We start from the raw sequence: 25,200 nt of genomic DNA, 5'->3' as shown, positions 1-25,200 counted from the left end.
ATTCTGCGGGTCCTGCTGGGTCAACCTTCTGCCCCGGCTCGGGGTTGGTTGTGGGTCCGGAGGGTGGTGGATGCCTCCACGGCTGTGGTTCCTTGGGCTCTGCTGCACCTCGTGTCCTTGGTGTTTCTTCTGTTGACTCGTTGGGTCCATTTTAATGCTGGTTACAGGGCTCTGGTTCCTCTTTCCCCTGGTCTGGTGGCTTTGCTCTCCCAACCTGGTGTGCGGGGTGTGTTTCTGCTTCCCTCTCTCCTCTTGCTGTCCTCAGACGCCTGTCCTTGGGTTTGGGGGCTCCGTTGGGGTCCTTGGTGGCCGGCTAGTCTGTTGTTTGTGCTTGCGTTCCAGTGGCTCATTGTTGTTTGGGCCTTCTTGGAGGTCCCAGTATGTGTCTGTGTTCCTGCTAGCTTCCGTGTTTTGTGTCTGGGCGACTTCTTCTCTGTCGGCTTTCTGAGTGTCTTTGGAATCGTCCCCGTTGGGGCAGTTGGTCTATTTAAAGTAAATGTACTCTAAATGTGCATTCTGTAGGTGACTTGGGCCGCTTCCTCCCGTCCTCTGTTTGGTGCTGTCTGGTGCTCGTTTCAACTGGACTTTCCTTATATTGGGACAATGCGCGGGTGCTTGGGACTGTGCGCAGTTGCTTGGAATGACCCCTGCGCTGGGATGACATGCTGATTCATGTGGCGTTCCCTCTGTCTGTTCCTTTGTTCCAGGTCCTTTTTGTCTTTGGTTTGGGACTCTTGGTTCGGTCTTGTTTGCTTCCCCTCCTGTTGCTCTTCTCCCCTTGTTTTCGTTCCGGGGTGGTCTGTCCTCGGGGGTTGCTCTCTTGTTTCCTTGGCCTTTGGGTTTTCTGTATGCCTTCCCTCCTGTTTTCTCCTCCCGAGGGTTCTGCGGAGGTTTGGGGGGGTGTCGGTGTTGTTGGGTTGACCTTTCTGTCTTTGGTTTCTGCTCCTGCTGTTGCTGGTGGGAGTCGGATTTGGCCAGCCTCCCTGCTTCTGGGTCTGCAGTTGTCTTTGCCCTATCTTTGTCGCTTGCTTCTGGCAGCCTGGCTCTTGAGCGGCTGTCTTTAGCGTCTTTGGGCTGTTCTTCTGTGGTGGCTTGTGGCATGTGTTGAGTGCGTTGGCCTACCGCTCTTTGGAGCTGTGATGCACTTTGGGACTCTTTTGTTTCCTGGTGCTCTTTTCTTGGTCGGAATACATGCTGGGGTTCTTGTTTCTGTACTGGATTCTCCAGCTTGGGTTTGTTGTTGGGCTTTTACCCCTTCCACTTTGTCTGCTCGTTGTCGACGATTTGTGCTTGTCGGGGCCTTGGGGCTTCCTTGGTGGTTGTTGCCCTTTGGTGAGTCGGTTTCTTCTGAGCTTTGTGCTTCGTTGTCCGGGCTCTCCTGTGCTCAATTCTTCTTGGAGCTTTGCTTGCTGTTTTGTGGGGTCTGCGGTTGCCCCTTTCGTGCGGACTTGTTGTGGTTGTCCGCTGCTTTGGTTTTTTTCTGGCCTTCTCTTCCACTTGTCGGTTAGGTGAGTTGGGTGCCCTGCTCGTTTTGTGTCCTTCTTTGCAGTTTCTACTGGTTTGAGTTGTTTTGTGGCTTAATCCGCCTTGTTGATTTTCCTTTTGCGGCTGGAGGTGTTGCTTCCTGCTTTGCCTGCTGAGGGGGTTTCTCCTGTTCCCCTTCTTTGGGTGTTCGCAGGGCTCTTTTGCTTTGCCTATACGGTTCGCTTCAGTCTCAGATTTCTCCTGCCCTGTTTATATCCTGTGGGTTCTATGTCTGCTTCCTGTGCTGAGGCGGCGGGGTCCCTATCCTGGTGATTTGTGGGGCGGCTTTTTAGCGGTCCCGTCACACTTTTGTGCGACATTCTTGGCTTGTTGTTTTACTTGGATTGTATAGTTGATATTTATATTTAAACAACTAACATATGGAATTCAAAAAGCAGCATTCCTGGAAGGGAATAACAGGATAATGATGGCAAATCAACCAGCTAGCATTTGTTAGTCTAGCGAGCCCATTATGGCAGCTAGCCCATTCCCAGCTGCAGTTGTTCTCCATTTAGAACTCTGACTGTTGAACCCATTGGAACTACAACTGGTTCCCACTGTGTTGGGTGTGCCATACTCCACGGACCACAGGATTCCAAACCCTCCATGTTGTAGGCTGATAATTGAACTAATTTTTATACTGTGGGGAATTCCGTTTTAGGGCCAGACCCTCCCCTTTAGGCACCAGAGAAGCATGGATATATCCACGTATCATAGTATACTGGACACACTTGTAACAATCTGTCCCACCCTAATCTCATGGAGAACCATTGGCCATTGTACAAGAATTGAGATTAGGTACATCGAGAGGTTGCTGAAGGCATGTGATTTTTGGCAAAAAGGATAACATTGCCCTTGGATTGTAGTTTGTGTGAGGCATTAGTACTATAACATGTACACACTAAAAAACTGTATAGTGTGGCCTCTTGTTCTACCTGGTGCTGCTGTAACCTTTCGTTACTGTGTGACATACAGTATCTGAGTTTCAGCAGCTCATACCACTCTCGGTTAATCACTGGCTGTCCTTTACTACTTCTCACCTTTGATGAGTCAATGCACAAAAGAAAATGTTGCTGTCCACAGAGAAGTGTGGTAGGACATATGCCCATGGCACTCAATATGCAAACAGGTACAACTGAACTGATAAATTACCTTTAGATGCCACTGGACTGTCAGAAAAGTCCAACATTTACTTGCAAAAATGAATGGCCTAGGGGATTTTGTTTTGCAAATTCACCTGTCTATGCTGTTAACCTGGATTCCCACTGAAGGTAGATTTAACACACATTGTAATCTTTTTATTTTAGGAAAATTATGTTGAAGAGAAATTCAACCAGCTCCTAATTACTTATGGGATAAACGAAGATATCAGTGATGCTTCCAAGAACATTGGAGAAAGGATTCAAACCCTACAACAGTGTCTCATTGCCAGGTACATCAAAACGACGGGCCTAAACATCTGGTGCCATGGAAGTTTGAATACCGTCTTTGAGAAGAAGATGTCACTTACTGATCAGCTGAGTCTTCTTCAAGCAACAGTAGAAGTGACACTGAAAGATTGTGACCTAGATACGACTGAACTTCAACAGTACAAACATGAGCTTGACAAGGTGTCTAGCTTTTTAATACATATCCTGGGTACACTCCACAAAACAAACAAGACTTTAGCTGGGAGACTATCAAGAGCTGTATTTTCTGAGCTCTCCAGAACCAGTCAAGACTTCCTGGAACACATACTATTCAATAGAATCTGGACCTCAATCCAGGCAGTTATCTTTACTCTAAAAGTACAGGAGAGCGGCGTTCCACGAGAGAAGGTGGAGAAGATCCTCCAACAGGTACAAACGTACCACTTTGATATAACCCCGATTATTGCATCTCTGAGGATGAAAGATGCAGTGCAGGATCCACAGCAATCAATGAAGCAAGAGAAGGACAAGGATTTAAAAAACATACTATCTGAAATCAGAACAAAACACTATCCAGAACAGATACTTTCCATCTTGGAGCAAGTGCTCAGCAAAGTTGAAGTTGAACTTCCAGCCTACAAAGATTGCAAGAAGATGACAGAAAAGTGTAAAGCTATGATCAGTTCAATAAATTTTAAAAACCCTGATGTGAAGACACTGGTGAAAATTGTGATTGGATTGTGTGTGGCTGTTCAGGACACCACGACAATTGTAACGCAGTCAGGAGAGAAGATTGAGGGTTATTTCCCACGCTTGACTCAGCTCGCATCTCTGTTGACTATTCTCATGTCTAAGGCCCCTGCATGCAATGGTTGTCTTTTGGAGATCTTTACTGGAGAGGGTAAATCTGCCATCGTAGCCATGCTCGCCCTTGTTCATGCCACCCGAGGGAAGAAGGTTGATGTCATCACAAGTTCACCAGTGCTTGCCCGTCGTGATCAAGAGGAATGGAGCAAACTCTACAAGATGTTCGATGTGTCTTGTAGCGTTGTACCACCACCAGGGTTAGATGAATGTACTGACTCAAGAGAAATTGACAAGGCAATTAAAAAGGCATATGCAGCTGATATTGTGTACGGTACTGTTGGGAACTTTGCTGCTGACATTCTAAAACAAGAATTTGAAAAACACAAAACCAGAGGAGACCGGACCTTTGACATAGCCATTGTGGATGAAGTAGACTATATGACCTTAGACAGCGGCGTCCACGTCACATACCTTTCACATGCAGCAACAGGAATGCGACACTTAGAACAACTGCTGGCAGCCATCTGGTTGAAGATGTGCACTTGCCAACGCATCCAGGAGGCCAAAACTGGTGACACTCTTTGGGCCACAGGAACACAATACTTTCACAAAGTTGCTGCAGCAGCAGTCATGGGGCCAAACACATCAGAGCATTTCTCCTCCCTTGACATTCTATTACCAGGACTGCAGCTGGGGTTCTTCACTGAAGAAGATGTGAAGAAGCTTGAATCCACCCTAGTGGAGTCTGATCAGCCAATCACTCAAGAGCCACAAGACTCTGCGATCAAAGAACTCATGGATAAACTGGGGCCGGCTCAGCAGCGAGATCTCTTGTCTATATTTCAGAAAGTTCTTGAAGATGCTGTTGTTTTTGAATATTACGAGGTAAAGGATGGTAAAGCATCTGAATTTGCGATCAGTTCCATATCAGACAATAAATCCTCATCTGATCATGACAAAATTTGCATTCTTCTCCAGGACCATGGATGTGCCTGTGTGGTGATGAGCGAGAAGGCTCTGATAGAAGGAGCGGTCACTGAACTGGAATCAAGAATCAGGTACTCAGATACCTATCAGCCACCAGATAAACAAGAGAATAAGGATGAGACCTTTATTCTCCTGCCAGGCTACCTGAAGGAATATACTCAGAACAGGATGAAGGTCTTTGTGGAAAATGCTATGAAGGCAATCGTAATGGAGAAGGATCGAGAGTACATGATAGAATCAGCCACAGACACGAGTCAAGTGAAGTCCACCTCGCCCATCTATGAACACCACAACATCATTCCTGTGGACTTCAAAGCCACTGGTGTGCTTGAGAAGAACAAGCGCTGGGGTGACGGCTTACAGCAGTTCCTGGAGATGAAGCACCAGCTGGCGATCTCACCACTGTCAAATGTCACCAACTTCATGTCAAATTTCCATTTCCTTCAACGATACACTAAAGGTATAAAAGACACAGGGTTGTTTGGAGTCTCTGGGACCCTAGGGGATGAGGCAGAGGTTGAGTTTCTTGAAAAACACTACAGAGTGTCTTGCCACAGCATACCTACTCACCGCCATACTAAGAAGACTGAGCTACCAGCTCTACAGGTTGTTGGTGGCCGTGAAGCCTGGATCAAAAGTATCTGTGAACATGTGAAGGAGTGCACGAGTCCAAACAAGTGGGGCAAGGGCCAAGCGGCTTTAGTTGTCTGTGAAGATGTGAAAACAGCTGATAATCTACAAAAACAGTTAGTAGAATTAGAAGCTGTTTCTGGTAAAATAACTTTGTACACCAGAAGTGATAAACATGATGTTGAAAGGGACACCTTCAGGCCAGGAGATGTTATCATTGCCACAAATCTTGGTGGAAGAGGCACAGATGTTAAAGTCACTCAAGGTGTGAATGACAGTGGAGGGCTCTTTGTGATTCTCACACATTTTCCCACAAACATCAGAGTTGAAAAGCAAATATTTGGCCGAACCTCCCGCAAAGGAAGCCCTGGCATGGTCCAGATGATTTTAAACTATGATGACCTGTCACCATCGTATCAGGGCCAACCTATTGAGGTGATGAGACAGCTCAGAGCAGATTATGAGAAGAAGCGCATTGTGGAAATAGAGAAAAATGAGCTCTTGGACGTACAGATACGGGAGGAACTTTTTGAAGAGTTTTGTAAACATCTAGATAAATTTGAAGGAAAGTATGATAAACGTGAAAAAACAGATATCTATTCAGTAAAGAACGTGTGCACCTTAAAAAACAGTAAGAGTGATACAAAGTTCGACTACCGCCCAGCTCTGAATGCGTTAAAGGAGAGCTGGGCCCTTTGGCTCACACTACATGAGAAGGACATTGAAGACCATAAAGACATCAATGAGCTAAAGAAAGACCTTGGCCAAGTGATCCAGAGGAGAGCAGACAGCCTCCTGCGAGGAGAATCGGATAACTTCTACGACTTCATCAAACAAGCTATGGATCGCATGTACCTCCACACTCAGAACAAAGGATTGGATTATGGGGCGCTATCATTCTGGCAGAAAGCAGAGAAGACTGATCGGGTGTACCGTGCTGTCTCACTCTACAATCAGGCCTACATTACAATTAATATGAGACAGGAAGGATATAAGCAGAAGGCCTTGGATATTTTAACACAATCTAAGCAAATGATCGATGTCTATGTATCTGAGGTCACAAACACCACCGTTTCCTGCCAGATGTCCTGCTTAGCCAGGTTTGAACCTCACAACAGAGACGATCCCAACTTCACAAAACAAATGCAGACCCGGATGAGCCTGTTCAATTCCTGGATCGACTACATCGATAAATCCATTGCAAAGTTACTGGAACTCCAAAAGAGTAACAGCAAAGCTCGAACCAAGGACCAGGCTGTCTTCTCTTTGTCAACGGACCGTGGCCTTATCACCACTGGTGAGATGACTGTGCTGTATGACTACGGCCTGTCCTTTGTGTTTGAAGTGGAGAAGAAGCCAGAATTCTGCATTGATGCTCTGATCTGTTTTATCCTTGGAGTTACACAGGTTGTCGCTGGGATTCTTCTGGTCGCCATCACCTCTGGGTCAGCGAGTCAGATCGGGATGGGCCTGATTGCTGAAGGTATCTCAGATATGATATCGGGGATCGAAGGGATGATCAGAGGCAGCTTCAGTTGGGCAAAGTGGGCCTCAGCCAAAGCTTTGAGTATTGGGGTATCGCTGATAAGTGGAGCGTTTGGATTCATTAATAGGGCAGCTCCTGCCATGAAGGACTCAGCAAAAGCTTTGTTTACTGGATCTAAAACCTTTTCAACTGCCGCCAGAGAGGTCATCCAATCAGGAAGACTGGTGCTTAGTTCTGCAAAGTCCGCAGTCACTTCTGCTGGCAAAGAAGCCTTTAGCCAATCCCTCCGGTCCCTGGCCACAAGCTCTGCTGTCCGGAAAAGCTTCCTGCAGGCTGCGAAGTACGCGGGGCAGGAGATATGCAAACAGGGAGCCCTCTTGGGGTTGAATTATGGCCTGCCTAAAGGCCTAGAAGCAGCAGCCAGAGCGATGTTTAAATCCCACTTTAAAGACAAAATCAACAACTTAGTAAAAGACAAAAAAATACTCTTGGACGAGGCGATTGTAAAGTTTGTGGTTGTGAAGGGAGTGCCGGAATGTGCTCTACGACCAGAGAAGCCGGACAGGTTCCGGATCCCAGAGCACTCCAAAGAGGGAATGAAGACCATCATGACAGATATCTGCCGGGGGGCGGTCGGAGAGGTCTGCAGGGACCACGAGGTGCTGATCAAGTATTTCCAAGTCGCAGAAAAGGTCGTCCTCCTCGGGGTGCAGGGAACGAAGCTGAACACAGCCGGGCAGATGGCAGTCGAGGTGGCTACTGGTATCTTAAAAAGCGCGGTGGACTTCAACCAATATTCCAAAGTTATGAAGCTGCTCAAAGAGAGAGTCATCCCATTTATAATTGAAGAATGTGACAAGTTCTTAGAACCTGCTGAATACAGAGAAGATGGACGCCGCAATCTCCCATGTGTGAAGAAAACAAAAGATTCTTTGTTAGATCTGATCTCCGAGATTATAAATGACACAATTACGGAGTTCATTTCCAGTCGTCTTGTAAATTTGTTACTTACTCCTGTTCAAAAAAGGATTAATAAATGTGCTGGCAAGATCATCGACAACGTCGTGGGGAAAAACAAGACCCAGCGATTCTTCATCGAACAACATTTCCAAAAGAGTATGAAGAAGACGCCGGTTGGAGGGGAGGCGGCCGCTCTCCCTGAAGCGGAGCACCAGGCGCTGGTTAAGAAAGTGCAGGCGCTGGCAGACCCGGGGCGCCCGGCCACCGAGCTGGACCTCAACGTCCTCACCAAGAGCGATCTCCTGGAGGGCAAAGGGGTCAGGCTGACCGTCCTGGATGAGAAGCAGAGGCCGATCTCCACCCAGATCTACCCGGGGAAGGATCCCGCCGCCGGGGACGTCACCCTCCACCTGCACAAAGTGAGGAAGGACACAAGGTAAGGCTCAGAGTAAACATGCTTCAGCAAGTACTAATAATAATAATAATAATAATAATAATAATACTGAAGTTTATATAGCGCAACAGCTACCTCACACTGAGGTGTCCCGGCGCTTAGTGAGAAAGGAGTGGGGCTGTGTATCAAGTGCCAAAGAAGAAGTTTAGTGATTAAAAAGCCATGTTTTTAAATGTTTCCTGACCCACAATTCTGAGCTCGCATTGCGCAGTTCAGAAAATACTGTCTTTCATTCACAGATCTCCACATCTTCATTCTTCTAACTGCTTCTATGTATGTGAGGTCTGTCTCCATGAACGTGGATCCGTTACTGCGCTATATAAACCAATTTGAATATTTTATGTCACTTCTTTGAATTTCCTTTTCTTTCTGAATCACTTCACACATCTTATTGCACCCTTTTGCTATGTTGCACGCTCTGTTCGGGGCAACCAATATTTCGTATTGAGTTATAACGTGAAATATGTGTTTTGTTCGACCCAGAGACAATAGATTAAAGTATTGCTCTAGTATCTCAAGTTGATGCTGTTGCCTTTATGTTTTTATGAAGATATACATACATTGGACAGAGCTGATTAATATGTATATGCTCAAAATTGATATAATCAAGGATTGATTACTGATTGATTCAGTTTATCTAACTATAGAGGTCTTGGACCACTGTTGTTTAATACCGATTGATACCCAGGTCCAGTACCTTGTGGGTTACCCCATTACTTTAATGGAGAGCATAACATGGGCAGACAAGACAACATTCATCATGTCACCCCAATATCCCTCAACAAAATCCAGAAACCTCGTAGCGAGGGCACGGTGCAATCATACCTCTTGCCCCACATTCCTAGAACTGGTGCAGGAAAATGTAAGAACATTGACAAAGGACAGCAGGCAAACCACACTTCCCGACACAAGCAGCCGCAAGAATGGTACACCAAGAATAACATAAACTTTCTCTTGACCCTCCCAGTGACTCTGGCTTAAGTAACTGCCCATCTCTGACGCTGTGATGCAAGCAAAACACAGACCAGACTTCATACATTGTAAGCTTAGCAGGAGAAACAAGGCAATACAGAGAAGAATAAGTCACAACCAGTCTCTTTCTTTACAGAAACCTAAGAAACAAGAGAGACACACACAAGAACTCAGAACACACTTCCCACGTTACAACAAACAGAGGCATACCTTCAGGAAAGGTCTAAAAACCTGGCTGTTTGACACATAGGTCTATGCACAATCCGTAATCAGATAGCCAGCAGAAAGCGCCAGGACACCCTTGGGTAACCGTGCACTTTAGAAATGTAATCAACATAACAAAACACATACCAAGAAGACCCACAACCGCACAGCCTTCCACAGAACACTGCAACACCTGACAAATTAAACACACACACACAGTGACAAATACTCACTGCCACTATGAGCGCCACTCGCATCCCCATAGTAAAAGCTATTTATGTCACCTGCACAAAGAGACACACAAACACACACAAGTGAGAAATAGGGTCTTTCCTCCGGTTCCGCTGCACAGACAGAAAGGCAATTAAACGTACCAGTACTACCTACAGAGCATAAACGCAAATGCACTACTTAAAAAAAACATGTATTATCAGAGCAACTTAAGGGCAACCTGGTGGTACCCATACACATCCTTACAGAGCATCACTAAAACAGAAAAACAGAAAACTCCAAAAGTTATGCTAAACTCAACTGTTATTTAACAGACTTAAGGGCCCCATTAGGATGGCGGGCGGATCGCCCCCGCCAGGCTGGCGGTAGCCAGCACCATCCTTGCTGCAAAGAACCCCCGCCATATTAACATTGCTGGGAGGTCCGCGGTGGACGGAAAGACCGACCGTCGCTTTTCCGCCCCGCCTTGCGACCGGGGCGGAAAAGGGTTTATATGGTGGTGGTGTCTATCAGACACCGCCAGACATATTACAATGGGCTTTTTAAGATGCTTTCCGTGGCAGCAATGCTGCCACCGAAAAGCTTGCGGAGTCTGCTTTGATGGCCCGATGCGGGCCCCCATGGGGGGTACCCATGGTACCCCCCAGAACTCCCATGCACAGCATGGCAGGCACCGCGTGGTGCCTGCCATGCTGCGCATGGAAGTGCACAGCATGCCTTCCTGCCATTGTGGCGGGCGGTGCTGAGTGCACCGCCTTAAAATAACATTTACTGTAATGAATGTTGAGGTTTCTTTTATTGAATGTATTTTTATACGCTGCTTCATTTAAATTTGTTCTTTTGCAAAGACTTTAATTAATCATGCAATAAAGTTTTTTTTAGTTTCTTAAAACAGAAGTCTCAATTAGGCCAGTAACAAGTAATCGCTGTTCAGAGTAGGGTTAGGAGATGTAGAGAAACACTGCATCCCTAAGTGTTCCTGTGACAGAAAAAACCTGGCAAAGATCGGAACAACATGTGGCAATCCCTGTAAAACACAATTTCCCACAGTTATCCACCTGTCATCAGAGACAAGCTTGTAATGCTGCAGTAAAACTGCACCTTGCAATTATACCGGTGCTTTGAAAAATTCCAGTGGAAATCTTCTGTATTGTCAGTTGTTCAGAACTTCTAATGAACACTGTGTGCTTGCGTGTGTGTACTTGAATGTGTCTGTGTAGGAGTGTGTGCATGTTTGTATGCATGTTTGTGTGTCTCTGTGTGTGTGACTGTATTTTTGTATATGGATGTGTGTATTTTCATATGTATTTGTGTGTTTATATGTTATGTATGTGTGACCGGCTGTGTGTGTATGCCTGTGTATTTGTGAATGATTGTATGCATGTGCCTGTAGGTGTATTTGCTATTGCATTTGTGTGTGTCCTTGTATATATGTTTTGCTGTGTGTGTGTGCTTGTGTTCATGTTTGTCTGGGTATACTTATAAGTGTCTGCTGTGTGTGTGTGTTTGTGTGTGCCTGTGTGTGAGTGTGTGTGTGGGTGCAAATGGGTATCTTTGTGTGTGTATTTCTTGTATGTGACTTGTGTGTGTTTAGCTCTATGTGAGAATATGTACATGGTTGTTTGTTTATGTGTGTTTTTTTTCAAGCCATATATATAACAGATATCATATACAGGTCCTTACATTAGAAGGGTAGACACAACAACAAGAAAAATTGAATAATTAATTAAAGAAACAAAAAAGGTACAACAATTAAAGAAAAAGAAAAAACAACAGTCTTATACCTTTGAAGCCAAGGAAAAAAGACAAAAAAGCGAAAAGTGAAACACCGTTATAGGTAGACAGCACCTTGCTGCTCCCATAACTGGTCAGTCCAAATCCAATTAAATTTCAACCAAGAACGTGGTCCCCTAGTTTTAGCCAAAGCAAGTTCCATTTAATAAACCTGTCTTAGTAGAACCCATAATTCATTAACACTGGGACTGTTAACTTCTACCCAGGTTCTAACAATACATAAGTGGGCAAAAACAATAATAATAGTTGCCAGGAGGGAGTGCAACTGACCAGAACACCTACTGTGAGGGCAACGGTTAGCAGCAGCGCACATTCTTCACCGCGTGGGCAGCGGCTTGACTCCAGCAGTCCTTTCCGCCGCCGTGAGGGAAACGGCCAAGGACCACAACTCCCAGGTGCCCCTGGGTTCACGACGCACCTCTGACGCCACCGCCAGCGCCCGGAGGCGCTTGAAAGCAGAGGAGCTTCTCCCGCATCGCGGGACGCGCGTGGGCAGTGCCGGGAGAAGCCCGGGACAAGGGCGGGCCCTCTGTGGCCCTCAGAGGCACGAGGAGGACGGGACGGGGCCCTTCCCCTATCGCTTCCTTCACAAGGTACTCTCTTTTGACTCACCGGTCCTTTTCTACTGTGTTGTCACCCCCAATTTAGGGACTGTTGATACTGTAAATACTGTTGTTCACTGCGGTTGGGACTATCTTCCCGCTGTCTCTAACAATCTTGCTCGCTGTACTGTGTAGTTACCCATTCTCTTGAACAAGGGTAAGCAATTCTCAGCATGTCTCCAAGGGGTACTCGCAGTAAAACAGCTGCCACTGGGGCTGGCCCTGTGACCGGCCCCATTGACCATTTCATAACTAAGGCCAATGATGCCATCAATCAGGGCATTTGCCTTTTAGAACGCAGGGTATCACAAGATCTGGCACACGCCAAACGCTCTTCACTTGGCCTTATTGCCGCTGCTACTACACCTGCACAGGCTATGTCAAATAACATCAGACCTCTACTTAATGTATGTGCTGACATTCAAACCATTCCTAGTGAGGTTAACCTCTCAGCTTCCATTCCCCTGTTAGATTCAGACACTGATATCAGCACTGATTTAGAAAAAACCCCCGATCTACCCATCAACCCCTCTCCTAAAGCAATATCTGCTGACAACACCAGGCAATTGAGAGGCAGACGCGAGGGCGCAGTTCAAAAACAAAAATTACATGCACCAAAGCCCCGGATTACAAAGGTCTGGAAATATGGCCGGGTACAAAGAAAGTCTGGGAAAAACACCAACTCTGTCCCTAACCACAATGCGAGCAGGGTCAAGGTAATCTCTCAAGGGGATGAAAGTGAAATGGTTCAGCAGGGCAGAACAATGGATACCAATTAGCCGAACTGAGTATCCCTATTAAGAATTTTCTGAAGGAAGGTCCTGCAAAGAGTACAAATAATAGCAATACCACTAAAACAGCAGGCACCAAATCTAATATTCCTCAGGCACCTCCAACAAACTCAAACATTGTACACAAAGCTCCACCTGCCATATTGGTTAATCCAAATGGTCCAACCACTAGTCAGAAAAAAACACCAACATTGCATACCAATAACGCAGCCTCAGACAAAAGGAAGGACCCTGGCACTAACACCAATATTAACACCAAACCTCCAAATGGGACTACCATAGGTCAGCCTGCAATTTCCACAAGTAGCCCTACCACGGCCCAACCAATATTAAAAACAGTTAGGCAAGTCCCTGCCCGCATTAACCTTCCATCGGAATGTGGCGCATATGTATTAGTGTTAGTAAACGTTACCAAGTTAAGGAAGGATCAGGACGAAAATCCCACATCTCTCAAAAATAAAACCTTGCACTGGCTAATTGCCAACTGCAATTACCCTATTGATGGTGCAAGGGAGATTATTAACACCCAGCGAGTGGGTTGGATAGGCCCACTCAGGAAAAAATTTGAGGGCGACTGTGTCACCATAAGCTTTAGAAATCCACAATGGGCAGAGAAAACCCTTGCCAGTGCCCCTTTACCATCACCCTGGGAATTTAACACCACACTCCTTCCCTTAGGATATTTTTACAGACATCTGATACCCCCTGAACAAGCCACGGCTAATCTCCCCACAAATTCTTTCCAAGATCTGAACTTTGGAGCAAGGATCAAATCACCCCTTTTTATCCAGAATCAGAATCCCAACGCCATCCACTCTAACAGCCGTAACTGGCATCCTCAACCCCCAATGCCAATCCCAACTCCCAACCCTCCGCACTACTTTCAAGCTCCAACCATGCATCAGAACAATTACAGAGATAGGCCGTACCCAGTCTCTAACCCGTTCCAGTTTACACCGATGACTGAAATTAGGCCAATGTATAACATCCTCACTTACAATCGGTTCGACTATTTATCTACTCTAGATGAACAGGATTGACTGAGTATATCGGCCAATAACGAAATGTGTAACAATGTGAAAGCTTGTAATTCAGAGGGTCTCACAACTCCAGCTGTATTGTACCAGGACCAGATTGGTTCTACAGAAACTATATCGTCTGACAGTATTCTGCCCACCTCCAATGAACTACTTCATTACGATAATGGGAATACTGGGAACAGACTTGTTAAACATGGAACCAACCATGGCTTATCAATCCTAAGCTGGAACGTTGCAGGTTTAGAATCTAAGCTTTCGGACCCTGCATGGATTGAACTAATTAACGATGCGGACATACTTATGTTTCAAGAAACTTGGGCTGTTGATAATCTGTACATTGAAGGCTACCACTGCTTTAGCCTGACGTCAGCAAAACCTAGCCTCGGTCGAGCAGTGGGTGGTCTTTTTATGGGGATTAGAATCCTGGCTGGCGGTATAATCAGAGATCTGAAGCTAGATAACCTTGCCAATCCCAATATTCAAATCCTGGAATACAAACTAAAATCAAAGACCACGATTTATTTAATCAATTTTTACAACAATGATTTTTATGGTGTACCGAACAAAAACTTTGTTGCATTATCTAAGGTTCTAAATATGATTGATTGTTCCTTATCAGTAGATACTAAGACTAGCATCCTGATAGGGGGTGATTTTAATGTGAAACTTATAGAGAACTATGGATCTACTAACTCTGTTTATCGTGATGACCGCAGGGGATTGGAACTGATTAGAATACTTTCTGATTTTGATCTTGTCGATGTAATGAGTGTAGGGTATGATATGAATTTTCCTTATGCCCCCACGTTCAAGGGCAGGGATAACGGTTCAATTAATGGGGCAAGGGACATTACACCTTCAATTGATGGCCTTCGCCTAAAATGGAGGGGAATTGATTGTGGGGCCATTATAGATACTGTTCAGGAGACATATCCTGATTTGTTGAAATCTCTATCATCCCCAAGTACAAATAGTGAAAAATTGATTGTAGACTTTGAAGCTTTATGCTCAAATATTAAAACCCTCCTGTCAGTCCCACTTCCTAATGAATGCAAAGAGCCACGGTGGTTTGATTCATCTTGCTCCGTGGCCAACAGAGATTTAAGAAAGGCCCTCTCTGCCAAACCCAGGTGCAAAGATGTAGTTCGAGCCGCCAGGAAAAACTACAAAGATAAAATATCGGAAAGGAAGGCAAACTTGCTCTCCGAACACTGGGAAAAGCTGGTCATTAGTGCTAACCTGGGTGGCAGCGGCCCATTTTGGTCGGCTGTCAGGAGAACGAGGGAAATGGGCAAAGAGCTTACACAAATCTGCTGCAATATAACAAGTGCAGCCTGGGAGACCCATTTTTCTAAAATTTATGCCGCCCCCTCTGATGAGCATTCTCTCCCTAATACAGGTCAATCAGAAGGTTTACAGATTTTGGATCAAGAAGTCAGGAAAGCCATAAAAGAGAGCCTAGGTAACAAGGCACCCGGACCAGACGGTCTTCCTATCGATATTATCAAACACAATGTCGAGCTATGGTCACCAATACTCCTTAATATCTTTAACAGTCTCCCAAAAGTAGCCATGCCTGTCACCTGGGCTACTAGTATCATCGTTCCTATTTACAAAAAGGGAGACAGATCAGACCCAGCAAATTATCGTCCCATTTCCCTTCTGGATAATACTTTAAAAATACTAGGACGTATAATTTATAATAGGGTATTGGAATGGGCGGCTGATACTGACTTTTTAGATCCCTGTCAGATGGGGTTCAGGAGCGGGGTAGGAACAGTGGAGCAATGTTTAAATCTCAAACTGATAATCGACAAATATTGCATTGCCCGCTCATCCCCTGCCTACCTAGCTTTTATGGATCTCTCATCCGCATTTGATCTTGTGAACAGATCTAAGCTTTGGTCAATCCTCCTGTCCAATGGCCTTGATGCCACTCTTGTTAGATTTTTAGCCTATCTCCATACTGACCTGAAAGCACGGGTACGTATCGGGATGGGCGGAGAGGTATCGGGGGCCATCGAGATAGGGAGGGGGGTGAGACAGGGGTGCGTTCTAGCACCCCTGTTGTTTATCATTTACATCAATGGCTTGTCCAACTGTCTAAAGAAAGCCACCCCTGATGTCCCAACAATTCTAGACAATCCCCTACATGTGCTTTTATATGCAGACGACGCATTCCTTATGGCACACACACCTAACGCCCTACGTCTGCTTGTACATAGTTTTGTAAATTTTATGGAGGGACTGGACTTGAAAGTTGATTTTAAAAAGTCTTTTATTATGTCCTGTGGGCCGGGCAAAAGGAAACTCAGTACAATTCGAATTGGAACAGATAAACTAGAATCTGTTCATAAGTTTCCTTATTTGGGGTTGGTTTTCGCTGCGAACAGCTCGTGGAGTGGGCATTTGGCCCACGCCACGAGCAAGTTCTCGAAAGCCAACAATTCTGTTCTGAGTCTCCCCCGCCCAAAGAAAATTGGTGCCTCAAAGGCTATCGTTAAGATTTTTAAATTACAGTGTTCTCCTGTCGCTACGTATGGAGCTGAAGTTTGGGGATCGGATAGTAGCATCTGTATCCAAAGAGAGGAAAATCGTTTCTGTAGAAAAGTGCTGGGTGCACCGATTTCCTCTTCTGATTTTATTTGCCATAATGAACTTAACCTCCCCTATATAAGTGATTTTATCAAAGCAAGACCAGCTCTCTTCTGGAATAGAATCTGGAGGAATGATGCTGCTGTCCTTACACAAAATATCATCAAGGACTGCCTAAACTGTGAATATGGTATGCAGATTCCCTGGTTTAAAGAAGTTCTTAAATCACTTAATGAAATTGGTAGAGGCACTTTGTTCACTGACCCAATGGCAATTGAACCAAAGGATAAATTTGAGGTACAAAAAGCACTTTATGCAATTTATCGCAATGGGCGCATAGGAAGAGAATCTCAGAAATCAAGGGTCAAGAAATACATAGGAAATGGTCTCTGTATGCAAACTATGCCGCCCTACCTTTCCCTCCCTATGTCAAACTGGGAGCGATCTTTATTGTTTCGTTTAAGGGCTGGAACTGTGAAATTTTTGCTGTCTTTTCCTTTGGGGTATCGACATAGTACAGACCTTACTCCATGCCCTTGCGATGGTATAAGCACTCAAGATGACCTGCACTTTCTATTTTTCTGTAAATTTTATGTGAGATATATTAAATGGTTTTTAACCCCATATTTTAGAAAACATAGACCTCTCACACTCCAAGAATCTTATATGTTGCTGCTTACCCTGGATACCGATGAACTGACCTTTCGCACTAGCACTTTTTAAGACTAGCCATACGTGCACGTAAGACAATGGAAAGTCCCTGATATCAGAAACTAGTCACAATGATACTACTGTAAAATTTTTATAAGAAAATGAAATTTACTGCTCAATCACCGTATGAATTACTTTGTTATCATGGAATGCTATTTATATAATTGTTTTGTATTACATGTATATGTGTGTTTTTGCTGTGTTCGGTACTTTTATGAATTTTATGAAATTCGAATAAAGGTCTTTTGAACTTGAACTTGAGTTGCCAGGAGATTCCAGTTCCTAGCTGCCCCACTTCGGATCCCCAGAAAAAATACTTATTTTGCAGCCAGCTGATACTTAGGGCCCTTAATAGGGCTGAGAATACTAGCGATCCCCTTCCAGAATACGTTGAGCATTGGACAATCAATAAACTAATGCCTAAAGTCTGCTGCCTATATCCGACATTTCGGACAATATGCTTTTTCCGTGTTGCCAGAAGCCCACTTAGATATAACCGCCGGAGTATAGTACAACATGTACACAGCCCGATGCTGTTGCAACTTTAAATTAACTGATGATACCCCTTGATCTAGTACTTCCATATTCTCCCTGATGTCCAAAGTGGCTATTTCCACTTATAAGACCCTGCTAAGTTTAGCCACAATTTGTAAGCTATCATCACTAGTCCGAGCCACAAGTTGTGTATATTCCAGCCAGTATTTCTGAAGATTTTGGCAATGTTAATAACTTCTTGCCTCGTAAAAATGATCCCTGACCTGCAGGTATTTGAAGAATGTTTTTGTGAGAGGCTGAATTCGTACTTATGTGCGATGAAAGAACAAAACCCCTGTCCATCATAAAATTGGCTGAGTCGGGTAATGCCCTTAGAACGCCAGTCTTTACTAGTGCAATCCTGGAATATGTTGGGCATCACTGGATTGCCCCATAGCACGGTGTATTGATGTTGCGCCGGGAAAGAGTATTGCTTACATATGTCAAGCCAAATCCGATTGATGTCTATAACTACCTTAAACTTTACCCGCTTGAAATAATTAGGGTCAGTAGTTTTATACAGAATAAACCCCACTATTAGGCCACAAGCGAGCTGAAATGGTAACAGCATAGGGCTGGCTTCCGCAAAGCAGATCACGGAGCCGTCCGGCAAATGAAGCACAAAAATAAAGCTGAAAATCTGGGAGCCTAAAACGACCCTTTGCATATTTTAATCTTATAAAGTTGAGAGCACGCGGGGCACGCTTATACGCTCATATGAAACTGCCTATAACACTATTCAATTTCTTAAAGAAAGACAGGGGGAAACGTAGTGGTATTGAGCGAATCAAATATAGGAATTTAGGGAGGATATTCATTCTTATAACATTACACCTCCTATAAATACTTAATGGTAGTCAATGCCAACTGTGCAATTTGGCTGCAACAGTTTTAAAAAATGAATCGTAATTTAATGGAATAATATCAAGTAGCTGACTACAGATGCTTACTCCGAGATAAGTTGCACACCGGGTAACCCCCAATGTTGTAGGATGAGCATTAGATTGAAAATTGACAATTGTCTAAGTCTTAGTGGGGTTTATTTCATAGCCTGAAAAGGAGCCAAATAACGTCTCTTGCATAATGTGTGTAATGGCGTCAACCGGATTAGTGGAGTAGACTTCAATATCATTCGCAGATCCTGTAACATTGAGCTCAGTACCATAAAGACTAATGGGGGAAATCCTTCCGTTAAGCAAAAAATGCCTTATGAATGGCTCGATATAGAGAGCAAATAACAAAGGTGCCAGGGGTCATCCCTGTCGAGTCCCACATTATACATCAAAGTTAGCAGATGCCAAGCCATTGACTTTGATTCTAGCAACCAGTTTCTTATACAGTTTCTGTACCGCAGAGATGACCTGGGGCCAAACCCGAGTGACTGCATGGTAGGTCATAAAGCCGCTCAGGTCACTCTATCGAATACCTTTTCCGCATCAAGCATAATCATGTCAATTTGTGTATTAAGTTTACTCGAAACATCGAAATCCGCAATAGCATACCTATTTGGGTCGTTTTATCTCGTCCAGGGACAAAGCCATGTTGCTGTGCCGATACCAACTTGTGGATGAAGGGAGCTAGCCGGGAAGCCAGAATTTCAGAGAAGTTTTTGGCATCCGCATTAATAAGTGATATTGGACGACAAGAGCTTCTATCGTCAAGCGGTTTCCCTTTTTTAGGGAAAACCACAATATTAGTTACTCTCCATGACTCAGGCGCATCGCCCTCCTTAAAAATACCCAGGCTAATCTGCAGATAGACCGCATCCAATACATCATGAAAACCTTATAAAATTCAAGCGGGATGACATTGTCGTCAACCGCCTTACCCGAGGGTAGAGACTTAATAGCTTCCTCCACCTCAGCCAACAATACATCTTTTTGCAATCCGTCAATTTATTCTGGACAGATGACTCGCCTGCAGCTATTCAAGGCAAGTGTGTTGGGAGAATGAGGAAGCAGCTGTATACAAGTCAGCATAATACAACCTAAATTGATCTGTTATGTCCGTTGGCTGAGTAAATAACTTACCACCCTCTCCTCTAATCATTTTAACATTGGTCCTGGCCTTTTGATCAGCAATCCGTAGAGATAGCACAAGTCCCACCCTCTCTCCGTATTCATATAGGGCAGTTTTATATTTATGATATTTAGAAGCAATCTTATCCACTAAGCCCCTGTTGATTTTAGATCATATTTTTAGCATCTGAATATAGATTGCCTATACTACCGCAAAGCCAACAGTAATCGCTCCAGCATGCTGGCGCTCAAATTCTTTAAGCTCTCGCTGAGACAATTTGATTCCCTCTATAGCCATTTGATTTTGAGCCAGAATAAAACGTAGAGTTTCCCCCCTGACAAATGCCTTTATATAATCCCAGAACGCCTTTATATAATCCCAGACATATGAGATGTAAATGTAAATGTACAGGAATTTATATAGCGCAAATCACCACCGGTGTCTAAGCGCTTGCTTAGGGAACCCGTCCTGGTATTCCCCAGTGAGATAATCCTGGCAGGGTATCTGCAAGGTGAAAGCCAGGCATCCCGCCACAAGGGGCCATTGTGGAGATTAAGCAAGCTATTGCCCAGAGTCGCAGAGTGTGAACCCATGAATCGAGTAGGCACCGAGTGAATATTGTCGAGTCCATGGACATTTTGTTTTGGGACTCAAGACCCCGCCGAGCCGGGAATTGAACCCTGGTCCCGGGCTGACCTCTGCTTCCAGGGCTGCCTCCTCTAATCAGTTTGCCACACTTCTCCAAAGATATAAGTTGTGCCTAAATTTATGTTAAAATACTCCCTCAAAGCCCCTCCGATATCTGCCACATAATTAGGGTTATTAAGTAAGTGTCTCAAAATCTACTACCAAAATATCTGTGTACAAAAATGCAGATGTCTCAATATCTACTACCAAAATATCTGTATAGCAAAATACAGATGTTTCAATATCTACTACCAAAACATCTATGTACCAAAATACAGTAGTTTCAATATCTACTACCAAAATATCTGTGTACCAAATTACAGATGCCTCAATATCTGCTACCAAAATATCTGTGTACCAAATTAAAGATGCCTCTATATCTGCTACCAAAATATCTGTGTACCAAAATACAGATGTCAGCATATCTACTACCGAAATATCTGTGTACCAAAATACAGATGTCAGAATATCTACTACCAACATATCTATGAAGCAAAATACAGATATCTCAATATCTACTACCAAAATATCAGTGTACCAAAATACAGATGTCAGACTATATACTACCAAAATATCTGTGTACCAAAATAAAGATGTCAGAAGATCTACTATCAAAATATCTATGAACCAAAATACAGATGTCAGAATACCTACTACCAAAATATATATGAACAAAAATACAGATGTCTCAATATCTCCTACCAAAATATTTAAGTACCAAAATACAGATGTCTCAATATCTACTAACAAAATATCTGTGTACCAAAATACAGACGTCTCAATATGTACTAACAACATATCTGTGTACCAAAATACAGGTGTCAGAATATATATTACCGAAACAGCTGTGTACCTCAACACAGATCTCAGAATATCTACTACCAAAATATCTGTGTACCAAAATATGGATCTCAGAATATCTACTTCCAAAATATATGTGTACCAAAATACAGATGTCATAATATCTACCAACTAAATATTTGTATTCCAAGATACATGTCTCAATATCTACTAACAAAATGTCTGTGTACCAAAATACAGATGTCAGAATATCTACCACCAAAATATCTGTGTACCAAAATACAGATTTCAGAATATCTACTACCAAAATATCTGTGTTCCAAAATACAGAGGTCTAAATATCTACTAGCAAAAGATATGTGTGCCAAAACACAAAGGTCTCAATATCTACCGGCAAAATATCTGTGTACCAAAGTACAGATGTCAGAATATCTACTACAAAAATATCTGTGTACAAAAATACATACATCTCAATATGTACTAACAAAATATCTGTGTACTAAAATACAGATGTCAGAATATCTACTAGCAAAATATCTGTGTACCAAAATACTGATGTCTCAATATCTACTAGCAAAATATCTGTGTACCAAAATACAGAGGTCTCAATATCTACTAACAAAATATCTGTGTACCAAAATACATAAGTCTCAAAATGTACTAACAAAATATCTGTGTACCAAAATACAGATGTCAGAATATCTACTGGCAAAGTATCTGTGTACCAAAATACTGTGGTCTCAATATCTATTAGCAAAATATATTTGTGCCAAAATACAGAGGTCTCAATATCTAAAAGCAAAATATATGTGTGCCACAATACAGAGGTCTCAGTATATACTAGCAAAATATTTCTTCACCAAAATACAGAGGTCTCAATATCTACTAGCAAAATATCTGCGTACCAAAATACGGATGTCAGAATATCTACTACAAAAAATATCTGTGTACCAAAATACAAATGTCAGAATATATACTACCAACATATCTATGAACTAAAATACAGATGTCTCAATATCTACTACCAAATTATCTGTTTACCAAAATACAAATGTCAGAATATCTACTACCAAAATATATATGAACCAAAGTACAGATGTCTCAATATCTACCAACAAAATATCTGTGAACCAAAACACAGGTGTCAGAATATATGTTACCAAAACATCTGTGTACCTCAATACAGATGTCAGAATATCTACTACCAATATATATATGAACCAAAATGAAGATGTCTCAATATCTACTACCAAAATATCTCTGCACCAAAATACAGATGTCAGAATATGTACTACCAAAACATCTGTGTACCAAAATACAGATGTCAGAATATCTACTTCCAAAATATATGTGTACTAAAATAGAGATGTCAGAATATCTACTCCCAAAATATCTGTGTACCAAAATACATACATATCAATATGTACTAACAACATATCTGTGTACCAAAATACAGATGTCAGAATATCTACTACCAAAATATCTGTGTACCAAAATACATACATCTCAATATGTGCTAACACAATATCTGTGTACCAAAATACAGATGTCAAAATATCTACTACCAAAATATCTGTGTACCAAAATACTGAGGTCTCAATATCTACTAGCAAAATATATGTGTGCCAAAATACAGAGGTCTCAATATCTACTAGCAAAATATCTGTGTACCAAAATACAGAGGTCTCAATATCTACTAACAAAATATGTGTGTACCAAAATACATACATCTCAATATGTATTAACAAAATATCTGTGTAAAAAATACAGATGTCAGAATATCTACTAGGAAAATATCTGTGTACCAAAATACTGAGGTCTCAATGTCTACTAGAAAAATATATGTGTGCCAAAATACCGAGGTCTCAATATCTACTAGCAAAATATATGTGTGCCAAAATACAAAGGTCTCGATATCTACTAGCAAAAATATCTGTGTACCAAAATACAGATGTCAAATTACCTACTCCAGAATTAGCTGTATACCAAAATACACGTCAAAATATCGACTTCCAAAATATATGCATTCCAAAATACAGATATCTCAATATCAACTACCAAAATATATGTATACCAAAATGTAGATGTTTCAATATCTACTACCAAAATATCTATGAACTAAAATACAGATGTCTCAATATCTACTACAAACAGATCTGAGTACCAAAATACATACATCTTAATATGTGCTAACAAAATATCTGTGTACCAAAATACAGATGTCAGAATATCAACTACCAAAATATATGTGTACCAAAATACATACATCTCAAAATGTACTAACAAAATATCTGTGTACCAAAATACAGATGTCAGAATATCTACTACCAAAATATCTGAGTAACAAAATACTGAGGTCTCAATATCTACTAGCAAAATATATGTGTGCCAAAATACAGAGGTCTCAATATCTACTAGCAAAATATCTGTGTACCAAAATACAGAGGTCTCAATATCTACTAACAAAATATCTGTGTACCAAAATACATACATCGCAATATATACTAACAAAATATCTGTGTACCAAAATACAGATGTCAGAATATCTACTAGCAAAATATCTGTGTACCAAAATACTGAGGTCTCAATATCTACTAGCAAAATATATGTGTGCCAAAATACCGAGTTCTCAATATCTATTAGCAAAATATATGTGTGCCAAAATACAAAGGTCTCAATATCTACTAGCAAAAAATCTGTGTACCAAAATACAGATGCCAGAATTTCTACTACAATTAATATCTGTCTACCAAAATACGCATGTCAAATTACCTACTACAAAATTAGCTGTATACCAAAACACACATCAAAATATTGACTTCCAAAATATATGTATTTCAAAATACAGATATCTCAATATCTACTACCAAAATATATGTATACGAAAATATAGGTGTTTCAATGTCTACTACCAAAATATCTATGAACCAAAATACAGATGTCTCAATATCTACTACCAAAATATATGTATATCAAAATATAGGTGTTTCAATGTCTACTACCAAAATATCTATGAACTAAAATACAGATGTCTCAATATCTACTACCAAAATATCTGAGTACCAAAATACAGATGTCAGAATATCTACTACCAAAATATATATGAACCAAAATGAAGATGTCTCAATATCTACTCCCAAAATATCTGAGTACCAAAATACAGATGTCTCAATATCGACCAACAAATAATCTTTGTACCAAAATACAGACGTCTCAATATGTACTAACAAAATATCTGTGTACCAAAATACAGGTGTCAGAATATATATTACAAAAACATCTGTGTACCTCAATACAGATGTCAGAGTATCTACTAACAAAATATCTGTGTACCAAAATACAGATGTCAGAATATCTACTTCCAAAATAAGGGCCTCATTAGACCTGCGTCCGTCAGCCCCCTCCGAGGTGGAGGGACCGTCCGCATTGGCAGCGGCAGTCCCTTCATGCAAATTAGGATGTGACCGCCACCCTGGCGGTCACATCCTGGATCTTTAACCTTGTGGCGGGTGCTGCAAAAAGCATGTTTCACATTTACATGCACAAAGCAGCAGGCACCGCGTGGTGCCTGCCGCTTTGTGCATGCAAATGCAGGGGGGTACCATAGGTACCCCCCATGTGCACCCCAACCCCCCCTTTACCCTGGGGGCCCGCAAGGGCCCCCCAGAAGCAAAGGTCCACATGCTTTTCCACTACGAAAAACCGCAGCGGAAAAGCATGTCTTCTCATGCTTCCTAATTTGGCTGACGGTGTCTTGCAGACACCGCCACCAAATAGCCCGCCAAAAACCACGGATCTGCGGCGGACAGACCTGCCATCCGCCGCTGGTCCCACTGCATTCCCACCGCCATCCTAATCTGGCGGTGGGTCTTTCATGTGGCGGCGGCGGTGAATCCGCATCCTCCGTGCCGACGGTTATCTTCCGCGGGCCCGGAGGATGCGGATTCACCGCCATCCTAATA

General features: G+C 42.7%; 1 protein-coding gene across 1 annotated transcript in view; it reads left to right on the top strand.

The window, feature by feature from the left end:
* The first annotated feature begins 2,218 nt into the window (after window positions 1-2,218).
* The window catches only part of LOC147726910 (uncharacterized), a 227,547-nt gene continuing 204,565 nt past the window's right edge, over window positions 2,219-25,200 (top strand). Inside the window, exons 1-2 of the mRNA XM_086963537.1 lie at window positions 2,219-2,257; window positions 2,832-8,239. Coding sequence (XP_086819663.1) covers window positions 2,219-2,257; window positions 2,832-8,239 — 5,447 coding nt within the window. The remainder of the gene's footprint in view (window positions 2,258-2,831; window positions 8,240-25,200) is intronic.

The sequence above is a fragment of the Lissotriton vulgaris genome, chromosome 3_1, assembly GCF_964263255.1.
Source record: "Lissotriton vulgaris chromosome 3_1, aLisVul1.2, whole genome shotgun sequence".
Taxonomy (NCBI): domain Eukaryota; kingdom Metazoa; phylum Chordata; class Amphibia; order Caudata; family Salamandridae; genus Lissotriton; species Lissotriton vulgaris.
This window is presented reverse-complemented; position numbering and strand designations above follow the sequence as displayed.